The 17,308-nt window shown below is 40.0% G+C and overlaps 1 protein-coding gene across 1 annotated transcript in view; it reads left to right on the top strand.

The window, feature by feature from the left end:
- The first annotated feature begins 15,262 nt into the window (after window positions 1-15,262).
- Window positions 15,263-17,308, top strand: part of Kif24 (kinesin family member 24) — a 45,676-nt gene continuing 43,630 nt past the window's right edge. The window contains exon 1 of the mRNA XM_036179200.1: window positions 15,263-15,876. Coding sequence (XP_036035093.1) covers window positions 15,263-15,876 — 614 coding nt within the window. The remainder of the gene's footprint in view (window positions 15,877-17,308) is intronic.

Here is a 17,308-nt window from a genome sequence, read left to right as displayed (position 1 = left end):
TCTCTGCTTTTCTTATTTTAAGGACCTGGCTATCCTGGAACTGCCTCTTCCTCCTGAGTGCTGGGATTAAAGGCATGCACCACTATATGGGGCTTGCTTTTCTTATTTTAAAGATTTATTTTATATGTATATATGTGTCAGTAAGTGGACTCACACTTGTGTGTGGGTCCAAGGAGACCAGAAGAGGGTATCTGATCTCTGGAGCTGGAGATACAGGTGATTGAAGTGAGTTCTGGATAAGCAGCAAGCACTCTGCACAGCTGAGCCATCTCACTAGCCCTGTTATGATTTTCTTATCTTTCAGTGTAGAAGAAATAGCAGTTTCTCTAGGTTGCTGTTTTGTTATTTGTATAGTGAATGGTTGAACTTTTCTTTTTCTCATGTCTCTTCTTCATCTAGTGTCTATGATCTGTTAATCCAGTTTCTCCATGGAGACTCAGCAAACTTCTTCAAACTTTATGTAGAGTAGGTCCTTAACAAGTTTTGTTGAATGAGGCTGGTAGTGTGGTGGTGCATACCTTTAATCCCAGTACTCCTGAGACAGAGGCAGATGGATCTCTGTGTGTTCAAGGCCAGTTTGGTCTATTTAGTGAGTTCAGGCTATTGGGGAAACATAGAGGGGGGTGCGTGCGCGCGCGCGCGCGCACACACACACACACACACACACACACACACACACACACACAGAGTTAAGTGAGTAATGGAGTCAAGTATAATAACATAGAGCTGTAGTCTGTAGTCCTAGCTGCTTGAAAGCTGAAGCAGGGGAATTACCCTAATCCAAGAGTTGAAGTTAGCCTAAATAACAGCGTGGCTAAGACCTAGTTCCCAGGGCCTTGAGCATGCTTAGCAAATGCTTTACTACTGAGCTACATGTCAAACAAGAAACAGTTTTAGTAGTAGTAGTAGTATCATCATCAGCAGTAGTAGTAATATTGGCAGGAACAGTTGTAGCAGTGGTGGTTCTTCAAGATGGTTTCTCTGTGTAGCCCTGGCTGTCCTGGAACTCACTCTGTAGACCAGGCTATCCTTGAACTCAGAGATTCTCCTGTCTCTGTCTCCTGGGTGCTGGGACCAAAGGTGTGTGCCACCACCACCCATCCAGCTTGGAAATTTATAAAGACTGATTGTAGCCATTATTTTTCCAGGTAAACACATGAGATAAGGTTTCTTGACATGGTTTTATGGCTACAACATGGCAAAAATTTTTTACATGACAACTTCCTGAGATTGGATTAGACCAAAATTTTAAAAATAAACCACTGAATTTAAACCCAGCATTGGTTACTACCTGTCCCTGGGAGTGCATTTAGAATTTGTATTTAGAGACTAGTGTACCTGTGTTGGCTTAAGATGATTGGGCTCAGCAATTTTGTTATGTTTATTTTTAGGTGATTACTACCAAACTTGAAAACTTAGTAAGCCTGTTAAGGGTGGGTCTTGAAGCACATCACAGAGTATTTATAGTTAACTGTAAATGAACTTTTTTTTTTCCAGTTACAAATAGAAATAATCTCAAAGTAGTTTTTTTTTTGTTTTTTTTTTTTTTTTTTTTTTTTTTTTTAAGTAATATGACTCACAGATTAGTGTCCAGAAATCCTCGTCTGGCCTTAGGAATTCCATTGAGTCCCATCTGTTGTAGTTCCTCTGCAGCTGTTGCTTTAAACAGGTGTCCCCGTCCTTTGTCCTCTGTAAAGCTCAGTCGTCTATAGATAGGATGACCCCTGGAGTTCAAAGTAACTGTTCTCCTGAGGGGAAAGTATATACTGTGTTACTTAGCTTTCCATTTGCCTCTTGGAATATGGAATTTCTGTGTGTTCTTAGGGACCTAATACCTAACCTGAAGTACAAACATTTTTTATGAAAAGTAATGGAGAATGTTGAGTTTATATTGTATCTGTTTTTAACGTGTGTGTGTGTGTGTGTGTGTGTGTGTGTGTGTGTGTGTGATGTGTGTTGATGACACACTCACAGCAGGCATCATTTGAGTCTAAGATTTACATTTTTGAATTTTGATACTTACTGTAGGGTTCCTCAGACTTAGTGACTTGTCCCCATCTAAAGGCAGATAAACCTAAAGAACTCCATCCTGCCTGCCCTGGACAGCTTGAACAGATGACTTTTTCTGAGTCATTAAGCATGTGTGCATTTGTTTCACAGACCTTTTTCTTTTCTTTTAGATTGCCATAAGTTTTAGTAGTATAAATGCTCAGAAATTTCTTCTTTTTTACTAGCCGCTGTCATTTAAAAACAGGTATGAAAAAAATATAATCATTTCAACTTGTTTTAAAGTCCTAACAAAGAAAAAGTAAAATTCCCACAATATAGAAAATCTGTTTAGTCTTCCTACTGTAAATTGTAAAATAATGACTCTGGCTAGACCTGGTTACACGTTTATAAGCCCAGCACTTGGGAACATAAGAAACATTAAGGATTAGTCTTCCTGTTAAACACTGTGGAGTGTTTTTGTCTGTTTGCTTGTTTTGTGTTGTTTTATTTGACAACAAATTCAAATCTTTTGATCTTCCCCACCTTTTAAAACTGTATACAAATGTTTTAAATCCCTACCACCACCACCACCAGCAGCAGCAGCAAAGCTTTTGTCTACACCAAGGCCCTGTTACAGTCTTGGGATTTGAATGATTTAAGTGGCTTTCCCATCCCTTTTCCCTTCATTTCCTTTATGCCAATTCTTTTAAAGCTAACCAGACTGTGAGGTCAGGCCCCAGCCAATGAGGAAAAGACATAGACATAGTCACTACCTATGTTAGAATAAAAACCAGGTGTGTGCCAGGCAGTTGTGGTGCACATCTTTAACCCCAGCACTTGGGAGGCAGAGGCAGGCAGATCTCTATGAGTTCAAGACCAGGCTAATCTCCAGAGCAAGTTCCAGGACAGCCAAAGCTACACAGAGAAACCCTGTCTCAGAAAAAAACGGAACAAAAGAAGCAGATGCACCTCCTGCCCTGGTGTGCATGCTCTTCTTTTGTGAGCATGTACCAGCTTGGTCCAGAGCAAAAGTGAAGTTGTACTTTGTCCAGATACTTCAGTCGGTGCCATGGCCTTTATTTGCAATACCAGACTTATTTCTAACAGAAGTAGGTTTTCTAGTTTGAAGACCATCTGGGCTTGATGTTTTTGTTTTTTATAGGGATTTATTTATTTATTTTGGTATTGACTCTTTGTATTGGGTTATATGGGGCTTTTTTCCTTTTTTTTTTTTTTTTTTTTTTTGGAGCTGAGGATCGAACCCAGGGCCTTGCGCTTGCTAGGCAAGCATTCTACCACTGAGCTAAATCCCCAACCCTGGGTTATATGTTTTTAACAGTGTTGCTTTTTCTGAGAAGTCCATGGAAAGTCTTTCCAGTTTTTAGTGATCTCTTCAATTTCTTCTATCAGTGTTTTAATAGTTTTCATTGTGGAGATCTTTTCTTCCTTCCCTCCTTTCTCTCTTTTTTCCTTCCTTCCCTCCTTCCCTCCTCCCTCCCTCCCTCCCCCTTCCTCCCTTCCTCCCTTCCTTCCTTCCTGTAGATGAATTGCTAAATGGTCTTATTAAATAAAAAACTCGGAGCCAGATATAGGGGTGAAAACCTGAGAGATCAGGGAAATAGGAAAAGCCACAGCTGACCTTACCTCACCAACTCTGCAGCTTCCAAAGTGAGCTACTTCCTGTCTACCCACAGCTATATACCTTTCTGTTCTGTTCTCTCATTTGCTCTCTCAACCCAGCTACATCACTTCCTCTTCCTGTTCAGCTCTGTCACTTCCTGTCTGTCTGTACAGACCTCCAGACCTCTATGGTTAGTGCTGGGATTAAAGGCATGTATCACCATGCCTGGCTATGTTCCCAGTGTGGCCTTGAACTCACAGAGATCCAGACAGATCCCTGCCTCTCAAGTGATAGGATTAAAGGCATATGCTACCGCTGCCTGACTTGTATGTTAATATAGTGGTTGGCTTTTTCCTCTGATCCTCATGTAAACAGTATGTTGGGGTACACAGTACATCACTACACCTCCCTCCTTCCCTCCCTTTCTCCCTCCCTTTCTCCCTCCCTTTCTTTCTTTCTTTCTTTCTTTCTTTCTTTCTTTCTTTCTTTCTTTCTTTCGATAGGTCTCTATATAGCCCTGGCTATCCTGGAACTTGATATGTAGACCAGGCACTGACCTGGAACTCACAGAGATCCTCCTGCCTCTGCCCCTAGAATCCTTCTCTCCCTTTTTTTTCCTTTTTTCTTTCTTTCTTTTTTTTTTTTTTTTTTTGTAGCTACAGTTAATGTAATTGCTTTCTTGATTTTTTTTTTTAAAAGGATAATTTGCTATTGGAATACCAAAACTATTTCTGATTGTTACCTCAACAGCTGGGAGCTAGCAGTCTCCAGGCTTACCACAAAAGAGAGCTCCGAATATCCGTGCTATTGAATACCAGGACAGCCAGTATGTAAAAAAAATATGTCTACCATCCTCCCTCACCCTGGAGTTCACTAATTTACAGTTCATTTTTCTGATAGTGACAGCTGTGAGCTACTCCATGCAGTAGGGGTCTGCTAAGGGGTGGTGACTGGGCCTGTCAGAGGTGGTGGAAAGAACAAGAGTCAGACATGAGAAGACTTCCGTTCCAATCTTGGAAGTCACTTGTTACTCTGGCCAACACACAGGTTCAGTATGGATCTTTCTCCTCTCCAGGAGATGGAAGGGATAGTGATAGCATTGCAGATAAATCTCAAAGTCATTATGGTAAATGGAAGACATTAGAAATAAGAGAATATGGCCGGGCGGTGGTGGCGCACGCCTTTAATCCCAGCACTCGGGAGGCAGAGCCAGGCGGATCTCTGTGAGTTCCAGGCTAGCCTGGGCTACCAAGTGAGTTCCAGGAAAAAGGCGCAAAGCTACACAGAGAAACCCTGTCTCGAAAAACCAAAAAAAGAGAGAGAGAGAGAGAGAGAGAGAGAGAGAGAGAGAATATAATTCTACTTAGGTAAAATTTAGGAACTATAACTAATACATAAAGCCAGGAAGTAGATCAGTGGTAATCTTCACCAGCAGCAGAGGAAAGGAAGGCATGCAAACAGGCATTTGGAGTCTTTTGAGGATAGTGGGTCTGTATCTTAATTGTGGTTTCACAGGTGAATAGAGTTTATGGAATTATAAGCCAGAAGAGAGATTCTGGGGCAGTTTCATGGCACACAATAAGAAAGAACATCAAAATAGATTACTTGGATTTTTGTCATGGGTACAAAAGGGAGGAAGAGCAGCAGCACAAATAACTTGTCTTCTTTGCTCTGGTGATCCAGTAACATTATTGAATATAATATAAACACTAAACCAAATCAATAATCGTCAACTTTAACACCCAACTTCCTTTACCTATTTGTCATTTTTCTAGGAATCTTTTTGATCTACTTATTGTTGAAGGTTTTTGAGATCAGACAAACCTCCTATTATGTTTATTTATTTATTTATTTAAGAAGGATTCCACTATGTGACTTTGGGTGGTCTGGAATCCACAGAGATACATATGTTTCTGTCTGGCTGGTTTTAAAGTCTTCTCCATCATCTCTATATTCTAAAATATTTAACTTATTAAAAGTTTGTTTTATAGGCCAGGCCATCTCTCTAGCCCCTCAGTGTTACCTCTAAAAATATAGCTGTGCCTTCTAGAAATTTTATGAAGGAGTTTAAACTATTAAGAGAATACAGGATGAGACCAGGTAGTGACACACACCTTTCATCCCAACATTCAGGAGGCAAAGGCAGGCAGATCTGTGTGAGTTCAAGTCCATCCTAGTCTACAGAGTGAGTTCCAGGACAGTCGGCTGTTACACAGAGAAGCTCTGTCTCGAAACAACACCCACCCCCCCCCCCCCCCCCCCCGCCAAAAAAAAAAGTTTGTCTTGTATTATACTTAACCAATTGTTTTGATTCTTATTGGTAATTTTATCCTTTTACCTTTATGTCAGGGAACTCCATTCACATCCTTAGGGTTACAGTGTAATAAGACTATTCTATTTTATTGCATGTGTGTGGACAGATGTGTGTGCTCATGTATGTGTGTGCATGAAAAGGCCAGAAGTGGATGCTGGGTATTTTCCTTGATTACTCTCTACTTTGTTTATAGAGTCAGGGTCTCAGCTGAGCCAAGAGCTTGCTGATTCAGGTACTTTTAGGCAACCAGCTTCTTTCAGAGATTACCTGGTTTTGTCTCTGGAGTACTGGGATAACTGTCAGTTGACACATCTACCCAACTTTTTTTTTTTTTTTTTAAATCTATAGTGTTCTACCTGCATGTATGCCTGCACACCAGAAGAGGGCACCAGATCTCAGTATACATGGTTGTGAGCCACCATGTGGTTGTTGGGAATTGAACTCAGGACCGCTAGATCAGTCAGTGGTCTTAATCTCTGAGCCATCTCTCCAGCCTCATTCCTATCCAACTTTTAAATGGATCCTGGGGATCTGAACTCTGGTTTAAACTTAAGCATATGGGGCAAGAGAAGTCCACTGAGTCATCATCTTCCCAGATTTAATGATAAATTCCTTTTTTGGGGGGGTTGGTTTGGTTTTTCAAGATAAATTCTTTCTAAAAACAATTTATTAGGCCAATAGTGGTGGCGTACACTTTTAATCTCAGCAGAGAAAGCCAACCTGGTCGACATAGCAAGTTCTAGGACAGCCAGCACTGCATAGACCCTGTCTCAAAATACACACAAGAAATTATTTATTTTTATAATTTATGTGTTTTTATGTGTGCCTATGTGAGTTTATGTGCACCATATTCATGCAGGTGCCCTTGGAGGCCAGAAGAAGGCGTTGAACAAGAGTTACACATGGTCATAGGCCACCGTGTTGGTGCTGGGAACTGAACCCTGCTCCTTTGCAAGAGCTGTAAGCGCTCTTAACCACTGAGCCATCTCTTCGGCCCCCTTAATGGTAAATTCTTAATTCCAGTGTGTACAGAGGTGGATAATAAGTAAAATGATAATTAGTTTAGCTTTCAAAATTCTCATCGTGTATTCTCTTTTATTTGTTTGTTTGTTTGGTTTGGTTTGGTTTGGTTTTTCAAGACAGGGTTTCTCTGTGTAGCCCTATCTGTCCTGGAACTCTGTAGCCCAGGCTGGCCTCAAATCAAGAGATCTGCTTGCCTGCCTTCTGAGTGCTGAGATTAAGGGTGTGTGTCACTACCTCCTGGTCTCATCCTGTATTCTCTTAATAGTTTAAACTCCTTCATAAAATTTCTAGAAGGCACAGCTATATTTTTAGAGGTAACATGGAGGGCCTAGAGAGATGGCTGAGTGTATGGAGTGCATAGCAATGACTCTTGAGTGTTTACTCAGGGGTGTTTGGAGCTGTGCAGGTCTCCAAAGAACAAGTTGACTCTTTTCTTCCTCCTCCCAACCCCTCGCATCTCCAGGCCCTCTGTTCTTAACTGGAAATGCATAACCTTCACCTGAATTTAGGTCTGTGGGTAGCTATTTATAACAGCCATGTATTCATTGAAGGAAAGCTTATTTTCAGGTTAGGAAATATGCATGATGAAGCTATCAAAGGCTTAAGGCAATTGAATGAAAAACATGGAATATAAAAAAATGCTAGAATTAGTCATGGGTATGATGAAAAAATACCATTAAAATCCTGAAATAAGTCACCTGATACCATTTAAAATAAGTAGGGCATTCTTCATTAATTGAAAATTTAAAGAAAAAAAAAAGTCATTTATACTTGCCTTCATGTAAAAATTCTATTTTGAGTAATCAAATAGCCCTAGTTGTTGGCAGAAAGCAGAAAGTTTTCTTTTTTTCTTTTTTTTTTTTTTTTATTTATTTATTTATTTATTTATTTATTTATTTATTTATTTTTTTTTTTGAGACAGGATTTCTCTGTGTAATGGCCCTGGCTGTCCTGGAACTCCCTTTGTAGACCTGGCTGGCCTCGAACTCCCAAGTGCTGGAATTAAAGGAGTGCACCAACACCTCCTGGCTCTTTTTAAAATTTTATGAGTATGTTTAAGTGCTTGCATGTATGTGTGTGTACCGCTTATGTGCTTGGTGCTGTTGGAGGCCAAAATAGGGTATCGGATCCCGAGCGATTGGAATTATTGTCAGTTGTGAGCCACCATGTTTATGCCTAGGAATGGAATCAAGTTCTCTGTGAGAGCACAAGTACACTGAACTGCTGAGCCATCTTTAGTTCCCAGAAAGGTTTTTCTAAAAAGAATTCCTTAAAGAAAGAGAGGATCAGAAAATCACCGATTTGCAACTCCCTAATGAAATAAGTGAGGAGGTATTGATCACCATGAATGAAGCTACTGGACAAATGTAAAGAGAGACTCTGTCAGCAAGGGGATCGGGCTGCAATCCTCACAGACATTTGTGTATATTCTGACTGGACGTGCATGAAATGCACTAAGTAACACCAACTGAACATTTTGCAGAAATGTAGATGCTGCTTCTAATGTAGAGTTGCCAGATTTAGACCAAATAAGATTCAATTTGAATTTCAAATAAGCAGTGAGTGATTTCTTTAGTATTAAGCTCCACGCTTGGAACATACTTATTTTGTCTTTCTAGTCAGAGGAACGGAAAGAAAAGGAGATAATGTTTGTGCTGGGGAGGGGACATGGGACTGCTTTGCAAGAAGAAACTTAAGCATAGCAATCAAGTGTGTGGAACTTGTTTGGATTCTGATTTGAACAAAATATATTTTTGTAGAAAGGGTTTTTGTTTTTGTTTTTTATTTTTTTCAAGACAGGGTTTCTCTGTGTAGTGTTGGTGCCTGTCCTGGATCTCGCTGTGTAGACCAGGCTGGCCTCAAACTCACAGAGCTCCACCTGGCTCTGCCTCCCGAGAGCTGGGATTAAAGGCGTGCGGCACCGCCGCCCGGCATTTTTTGTTTTTTTGAGACAGGGTTTCTCTGTGTAACAGTCCTAGCTATCACTTTGGAGACCAGGCTGGCCTCGAACTCACAGAGATCCACTTGCCTTTGCCTCCTGAGTGCTGGGACTAAAGGTGTGCACCACCACAACCCAGCTTATACTATGTATTTTGTGATATTTGAATTTTTATGATTTTTTAAAATGCTGTAGATGCTCACTGTGTCTGTTTTATACCAGGCACTTAGTAGATATACTTATTCTACAGAATCTATCACAAATACACTTTAATAAGATTATAGAATATGTTAGCATACCTAATTTCATGATGTGTTGTAGCTTTTAGTCTGGTTTTAAATGTAAAAAGTTAATGAGTTGGGCATGGTGGCATATACCTTTGATCCCAGCACTTGGGAGGCAGAGGCGGGTGGATCTCTTGAGCTCGAGTTCAGCCTGCTCTACAAAGTGAGTTCCTGGACAGCCAGGGCTGTTACACAGAGAAACCCTGTCTCGAAACACAAACACAAACAAAAACAGTTAAGAGGGTCTGGGGTAGCTCAGTGTCAGAGTGCTTGCATAGCATTGATAAGGCCCTTAAAGTTCTGGTTTGATCTCTAACATTGCAGAAGGCCCTAAAACAAAACACAACCCAAGCTCCATCCTTGTTAAATAACTTGAGACCATGTATCACATCTGCTTCTCAGATTCTTAGCAGAGCTAAACTAGATGCTGGGTTTTTCCTCCTAATTTAGTAATCTGTATTAGTTAGTACTCTTTGGTTTATTGACAGATATTTAAAATGAAGATCCACCCTATTTAACATCTTAAAATAAGAATGTTCTCTGCCTTGACATTTTAGTATATATATGTATTACATTTTAATTTGTTTTGCATGTAGATGGGTGTTGCACAGTGTATGCATGGAAATCAGAGGACACCTTACTGGAGTTGATTCTCTACTCTCACCATGTGGGTCCTGGAGATCAAACTCAAGTTGTTAGGCTGTGTAGCAAGCTCTGTTACCCAATGAACCATGTTGTCAACTCTCTACCTTATGTTTTGAGACAGACTTGAGCCTGCTTAGACTGCTGGCCAGCAAGTGTTGAGGACCCTTCTGTCTTTGTCCCAGGCATTACCGACATGTTGTGTCACACCTAGTCTTGATGTGGGTGCTAGAGATCCAAACTCAGGTCTCCATGCTTGTCCAGCAAGCACATTACCCACTGAGCCATCTATCTAGCTGTGAAATATGTTGTTTTTGTGTCTTTTTTAAATTAGTAATGGCATTATGGAGCTAGAGAGACACCTCAGTGATTAAAGAACATTTGCTGCTCTTGAGAGGACCTAGGTTCAGTTTCCAGCACCCATGTGGTGGCTCACAACTGTCTGTAACTCCATTTCCTGGGATCTGATGACCTTTTTTGACCTCTGAGGGCACCAGAACACACATATGATGCACATATATACAGGCAAAATAGTAACACACATAAAATTTTTAAAATAGTTTCAGAATTAAGCACAAGCCCAACAGTGTTCTAGGTCTTATTAGGTAGTGGAGACATCAGTGGAATACAAATCACAATAGGAAAGACAATAGCTACCAACATTGATTGCTGTCTACCAGTCTACTTCTCTTGATTGCCCACTTGTACTACCCATTCCCCTCCCCGCAAGAGACAACGGCCATTACTCATGCAACCTGCCAAGGATATTTATGCCTGATAAGCAAAGATATAGTGCTATTGTGGATCAATTAACTTTCTCTTTAACAAATCATGCCTTTATGAACTATTCTGTACCTTGCTTTATTCACTTAGCAATGTATTGGAAAGCTTTCTTTTTCTTCAGTAAATATTGGAGAATTTAGTTAAGTATTCTAATTGCTTCATAGCATTATTCCACTTGAAAGACAACTGTAATTTACTTAACCAGTCTCCGTTCCTTTGCTATTATCAACAGTGATATAATGACTTTGTAATTCTGTCGTTTTATATTTGTACACAGTAGCTGTAGGATGTTTCTAGAGTTAGAATTGCTGGGTAGTAAATTTGCTTACAAAAATTTGTATTTATTTATTGTTTGTTTTTCAAGACATGGTTTCTTTGTGTAGCCTCAGCTCTCCTGGAACTAGCGCTATAGACCAGGCTGGCCTCAAACTCACAGAGATCTGCCTGCCTCCGCCTCCAGAGTTCTGGGATTAAAGGAGTGTGCCACCACCACCCAGCTATAAAAATTTATTTTTATATGTATGTGTGCGTCTGTGTGAGTGATGAGTGATATGTACAAATCACATTAGAAAAGCTACCAACACTTATTGCTGTGTAATGGTTTACTTCTATGTGCACAGATTGTCATATGTGTGCATATTTGTGTATCTGGGTGTACCTGTGGTGAGCAGAGGCCAGAAGACATCAGATGCCTCAGAACTGGAATTATAGGCATTTGCAGGTTGCCCAGTGTGTTATGTGGGGCTGGGATCTGAACACCAGACCTCTGAACTTCATTGCCTGAATAGCAACCACTCTTAACTTCTGAACAGTTACCTCCAGAGCCCACGGCCTTGCTCACACTAAGCATGCACCCTACTGCTGATATCCCTCCACAGCCTTTACATTTGTCTTTTTGACAGAGATAGATCAGTAAAGTAAAATTATCATCTGAGCAAAATTTTCAATGCATCTATCCCCCAAATCTGGGAGTTCATTTATTTATTTGTTTGTTTGTTTATTTAGTGCCTCAGTGGTAGTTCAAATGTTTTTTGTTTGAAGTTGCAAGAATGAGTCTGATACTTACTTCAGGAGTTAAAGGAAGGGATAAACCTTTGTCAAGTGGACTATGATTAAGGAGAAGCATGTTGAGTTTGAAAACAAAGGAACATAGGCCAACTGTAGTGCCCAGAAAGGTGGGATGGCTGCAGCTATGTTAGACCCATGACCATGGCTATTTAATCTGCATGTTCAAATGACTGCTATTTTAAAAATTACTACATTTTTCTCTTCCCATGATATTATAGGTTATTTAAGGCTTTCAAAATTAATATTTTAGTCTCATTTACTTATTAGGAATACAGTGGAGGCTGTGGTTATCAGAATTGAACTGAGAAGTGTTTGGTATGGCACCAAGGGAATTGGTGTGCAAAAATACAGACTCTTGCACAACTTGTGCATAGCACTTATAGTCTGTTCCCATGGGTAAGCTGAGCCAACTAGAGAGTACAGCTGCTTAGAATTTGCTTAAACCAAAACTTCTAACTGTGTGACATTCTGGAAAAGCCACTGTGGAAGTAGTAAAAAGATCATTGAGCAGGTATGGGGTTTACACCTTTAATCCCAACACTTGGGGAGGCAGTGGTAGGCCTCAGTGAGTTGAAGGCCAGCCTAATCTACAATAGTGGGTTTCAGGACAGCCAGTGCGACACAGTGAGACCCTGCCTCTCAGACAAAGAGATCATCAGTCACCATTGGGTAGGTGGATGGGAAGGGTTAGTAGACAGAACCCAGCATTTTTAGAGCAATCACACTAGTCCATGTTGTACTTAAATAAAGGATACATGAACTATCTATCCAATTTCATAAGTTCTGTAGCCCTAGGTAAGAACTCCAGTGTAAGCTGTAGACTTTGGGTAATGATTCTTTATCAATGTAGGTTTACTAGTAAGGGAAAGAGTACATGTGTGAGACAAGCTATTTGGCAAGTCTATTTTCTACTCAATTTTTCTGTGAACCTAAATAGCTCCTAAATTTAAACATAAAATCGTAACAAAAAAGGGCAAAGTTTCAGAAATGAAATAGTAATCATTGTTATATAACAGTCTAGCCCCAAACTTGGTGGCTCAAAACAATTGCCCTTTTATTTGCTTAAAGCTCTGTTAGTTGGTTACTTGGGCCAAGCTTTGTTAATAGTTACCTGGAGTCATTTCCTGTGGCTGTGGGAAGGTCAAATCACCTTTTTACAGGGTCACCTAAAACTATCAGAAAACACAGATAGTTACATTACGATTCCTAGCAGTAGCAAAATTAAGGTCATGAAGTAGCAACAAAAATAATTTTATGGTTGGGGGTCACTACAACATGATCAACTGAATTAAAGGGTCGCAGCGTTAGGAAGGTTGAGAACCACTGGTCTAGTGGCAACGCTCCAGTTGGATAGTCTAAGACTGCTTCTCTTGCGCATCTGTTTTTGGCCATAAAAGTAGTAGTAGTAGTAGTGTATGAGCCTTGGGCTATTGGCTAAACTTCTTCACATGGCGGTAGAATTCTCAACAGTAAAAGCTATGATGGGTCTCTAGACCTAGGCATGGCAGTCTATTTCACTGTATTCTGTTGCCCAAAAGAAATTAGAAAGCCATTCTAGATGCAGTGTGGGAAAGAAATATACTTCACTCTTGAGGGAAGGACTGTAAAACTTTTGTGGGCTTTTGCAGAGGGGAAGCCTATCACTAATAGATGAAATCAGAGTCAGTTTAGGATGTGTTACTTGGACCCTTTGGTCTTTTGTTTTTCCTAAATAGTATTTTCTCCAAATTTAGTTATTTGGAGCTCCTTGGTTGTCCTTGTTAGGCTGTCCTTAACGCTCACACACACATACACATACAGTGTTTCTCTGAGAAAGGACAAAAATCAATTAAAATGAAAGCAACTTTTCAATAATTGAGTTTTGAAAACTCTGAAGTATCAAACCATTTTGAAAAAGAAAATATGAGGGGCTGGAGTGATGGCCCACAGTGAAGAGCACTGGCCACTCTTGTTAAGGATTTGGGTTCAATTCACCCATCTGGAAGCTCACAACTCCAGTCTGTAACTTTTAGTCCCAAGGGATCCATTGCCCTCTTCTGGCCTTTGTGTACATTAGGCACAGACATACAGACAGACAAAACGCTCACACATATAAAATAAATAATAATTTATAATTTTTTTTTTTAAAGCTAGGCATGGTGGTTTCTGTTTGTAATCCTGAGATTGGGAGGCCAAGGCAAGAGGATTACCACAAGTTTGAGGCCAACCTGGACCGCAGTAAACTCCAGACCAGCCTTGGATATACTAGCTATACAAAAAAAAAAAAAAAACAAAAAACAAAAAAACAGGCTGGATGGTGGTTGCCTTTAATCCCAGCACACGAGAGGTAGAGTCAGGTGGATCTCTGTGAGTTCGAGGCCAGCTTAGTCTACAGAGAGTTCCAGGATGGCTAAGGCTACACAGAGAAACTCCTCCCCCCACCCCTAAAAGGACCAAAACAGAGGCTGAGGAGACAGCTCAGTGGCTAACAGAGGCTGAGGAGACAGCTCAGTGGCTAACAGAGGCTGAGGAGACAGCTCAGTGGCTAACAGGCTGAGGAGACAGCTCAGTGGCTAACGGTGTACTATTTGAAAAGGAGGATACCTTTTCCAGTTCTCACTCCATCACCAGGGGGTTCAACATCCTTTTCTGACACTGCAGTCATGTGTATGCACGCCCACATGTGCACTCACACAGACTTACACACACATTTAAAATACTGATTACATATTTTTGAAAGCAATTTAATATTTTTTTAACCTTAGGAACTTGAGCTTGATTAACAGGAAAAGTAGAGAACTACTCAGAATTCTGATTTATAATAGACAGAGATTTTGTATTATTACTACTTCACCTGTTAGTGTTTAATTAAATTTCTGGTTTTAAGTGTTTTATTGTGTAGTCATTCATAGTTGTGACTGCAGTAATTTCCTAGGAAAATTATTTGATTGATAATCTCTTCAGGTAGACACCTGTGACTACCTTTTAGAATTATGTGCAATACTAAGTGAGTTGATTCTGAATTGGTTGTTTTTACTTCTATCTAACTTACCAATACATAGTAGATAAAAATACAGTTTCTCTGAGCAGTGTTAGCTCATTATCCTTGTGGTCACTACTTTATTCTGCTTTCTATTCTGAAAGACTTCTTAGCCTTTGCTCATTAATCATAGGAAACAGTTGTGCAACATGCCTTGACATTGAGTTGAACATCTAAAATTAGTCGTGCTCCAATCAGTGGTTGAGAACAAGATTTCAGCAGTGTGTTACCTGCATTCAAAGCAGACACTGCAAAGTTAGAAGGAACTCCCAAGCAATAAGTAAGCTGTTTATGTTATGTCTGTGTCCATATATTTACTTTAAATATATGATTAAGAAACATTATTAAACAGATGAACAAATTACAACTGTTCATATGCTATATATAAAACAGCTTTGCTTATAAACTCTGCTGTTTAATTATTCATTTCAGAAGAAACATACCTAGGAAACTTGATGATAAACATTTTCCTGCATATTTGTCTACCTTTTAATTTGTAAAGGAATATATTCTGTTTACTTTATGTAGATGACTTCTTTTTCTCTTTTTCTTCAGAGTTCATATAAATCTAGTCACAAAAATGTCATCCTGGTTATATGAATGTCTTTGTGAAGCTGAACTTGCACAGTATTATCCTCATTTTACTGCACTTGGCCTCCAGAAAATAGATGAACTAGCGAAGGTTACCATGAAGGACTACTCCAGATTGGGAGTCCATGACATGAACGACCGCAAACGTCTTTTCCAACTTATCAAAATCATTAAGATTATGCAGGAGGAAGATAAAGCCCTCAGTAGCCCAGAGCTTCCTCTTCAGACAAGCAACCTATATACCAAGCCTCGGGAATTCAGATCTGGCCCCCGAAGACAACTGCATTTTGATTCTCCTGCTGATAGCAAAGCCAGAACGGCCAGCAATGAAATGTGTGACTTATCAGACTTCTCTGTAGAGGAGCAGAAGACCACTTTCCTGAACGTGCTGGGACCCATTCTACCTGACGAGTCCCCAGACCAGACAGATATAAGAGCCCTGAATGCCTCTGCTGCTGGTGCCTCCATGCAAACAGAAACCAACATTCCGCTCTTTTCATCACATTACTTCTCGCCCAAACTAGGAAATAGTGATATTCCTGTTATTCAAAGAGTCTCTCATGTTTCGGGCTATAACTATGGAATCCCGCATTCTTGTGTCAGGTAATAATTACTTTTACATTTTGGGGAGAGGCAAAGACAAATCTCTCCTCTGTGACTAGAGAAGCGCAAGAACTCTCTCTATTCCTAGTAAATGACTGTAATATATGAATGATAGTGAACAAATTTTGCATTAATGATCTAAGTAAATGGGTGGAGACAGAATAATTAGGAACTGGAACTTTCCAGATAGCAAAAAGCTGATATTGTTCATGTACATCAAACAAACAGCTGCTACTTACCAGGGTCTGCTGTCCGTCCTCTAGCAGACCTATTATGTTACTTACTGTAGTGTGACATGATAAACCTAGTATGTTCATGAAAGCAAAGTAGTTAACTGGTCTTCTACAATGGAAAAAAAATCACACAATTCACATGATTTGTTTGTTTGTTTTTGAGACAGGGCTTCTCTGTGTAGCCCTGGCTGTCCTGGAACTCACTCTGTAGAGATTCCCTGTCTCTGCTTTGAGTGCTGGGATTAAGACATGCACCACCACCTCCTGTGGCAAGATAAAGTATTTACATCTGGTCTTATATTAGCTAAAGTACCAGAGTACTACTTTTATTTTTCCAAACTAGTTGATTTGGGTTTTCAAAATTTTATGTGTGTGCATGTTTTGCCTACATGCATGACTCTGCACTGTATGTGTGTCTGGTGCCCATCCAAGCTAGAAGAGCATGTCAAGTACTCTGGGTGTGAAGTTGCAGGCAAATAACTCCTGAATAACTTCTCTGGTAGAGCAGCCAGTGCTCTTAACCACTGCACCATCTCTCCCACTCCAAGGTGATTAGTTTTAAGGTGAAAGTACTATGGTAATTTGAAATTCTTGTTCTAGCAGGACACAGAGGATTTAGTGCTATTTTCTTCTTTAACTATAGATTGTAGATCGGAAAGGTGTAAGAGCGAACTTTTTTTTTTTTTTTTGCTATTTTAGTCTTTTATTGAACACAGAAAAATATAAATTAGAATTATTTATAAAAATACTACTGTCCGGGCTGGAGAGATGGTTCAGTGGTTAAGAGCACTGGCTGCTGTTCCAGAGGACCTAGGTTCAATTCCCAGCACCCACATGGCAGCTCATACGTGTCTAAAACTCAGTTCCAGGGAATCTGACACCCTCACACCAGTGCACATAAAATAAAATTATTTAAAAAAATACTACTGTCCACTGCTTAACACATCATGCCTTAGAATGTATATTCCAGTGTGAATATTCCCATTATATTTGCCTTGCAAATATTAAGTAATAGCTGTGATGTCTGACTCTAGGTATGAAGATAATAAGTTATCTGGAGGCTCTTAGATGTCAGGTAAGAGATGGCAGACAAATATAACCATTTGTGCTAGGCATAGTGGGGCACCCCAGCAAGCCAGTACTCACAAGACAGACAAGAGGCTGAGGAGCTCCAGCCAGCCTTGGCCACATAGAAAGAC

This window comes from Onychomys torridus, chromosome 2, assembly GCF_903995425.1.
Source record: "Onychomys torridus chromosome 2, mOncTor1.1, whole genome shotgun sequence".
NCBI classification, from domain to species: Eukaryota; Metazoa; Chordata; class Mammalia; order Rodentia; family Cricetidae; genus Onychomys; species Onychomys torridus.
The sequence above is the reverse complement of the archived record's forward strand: the minus strand, read 5'-3'. Positions and strand labels throughout refer to the sequence as shown.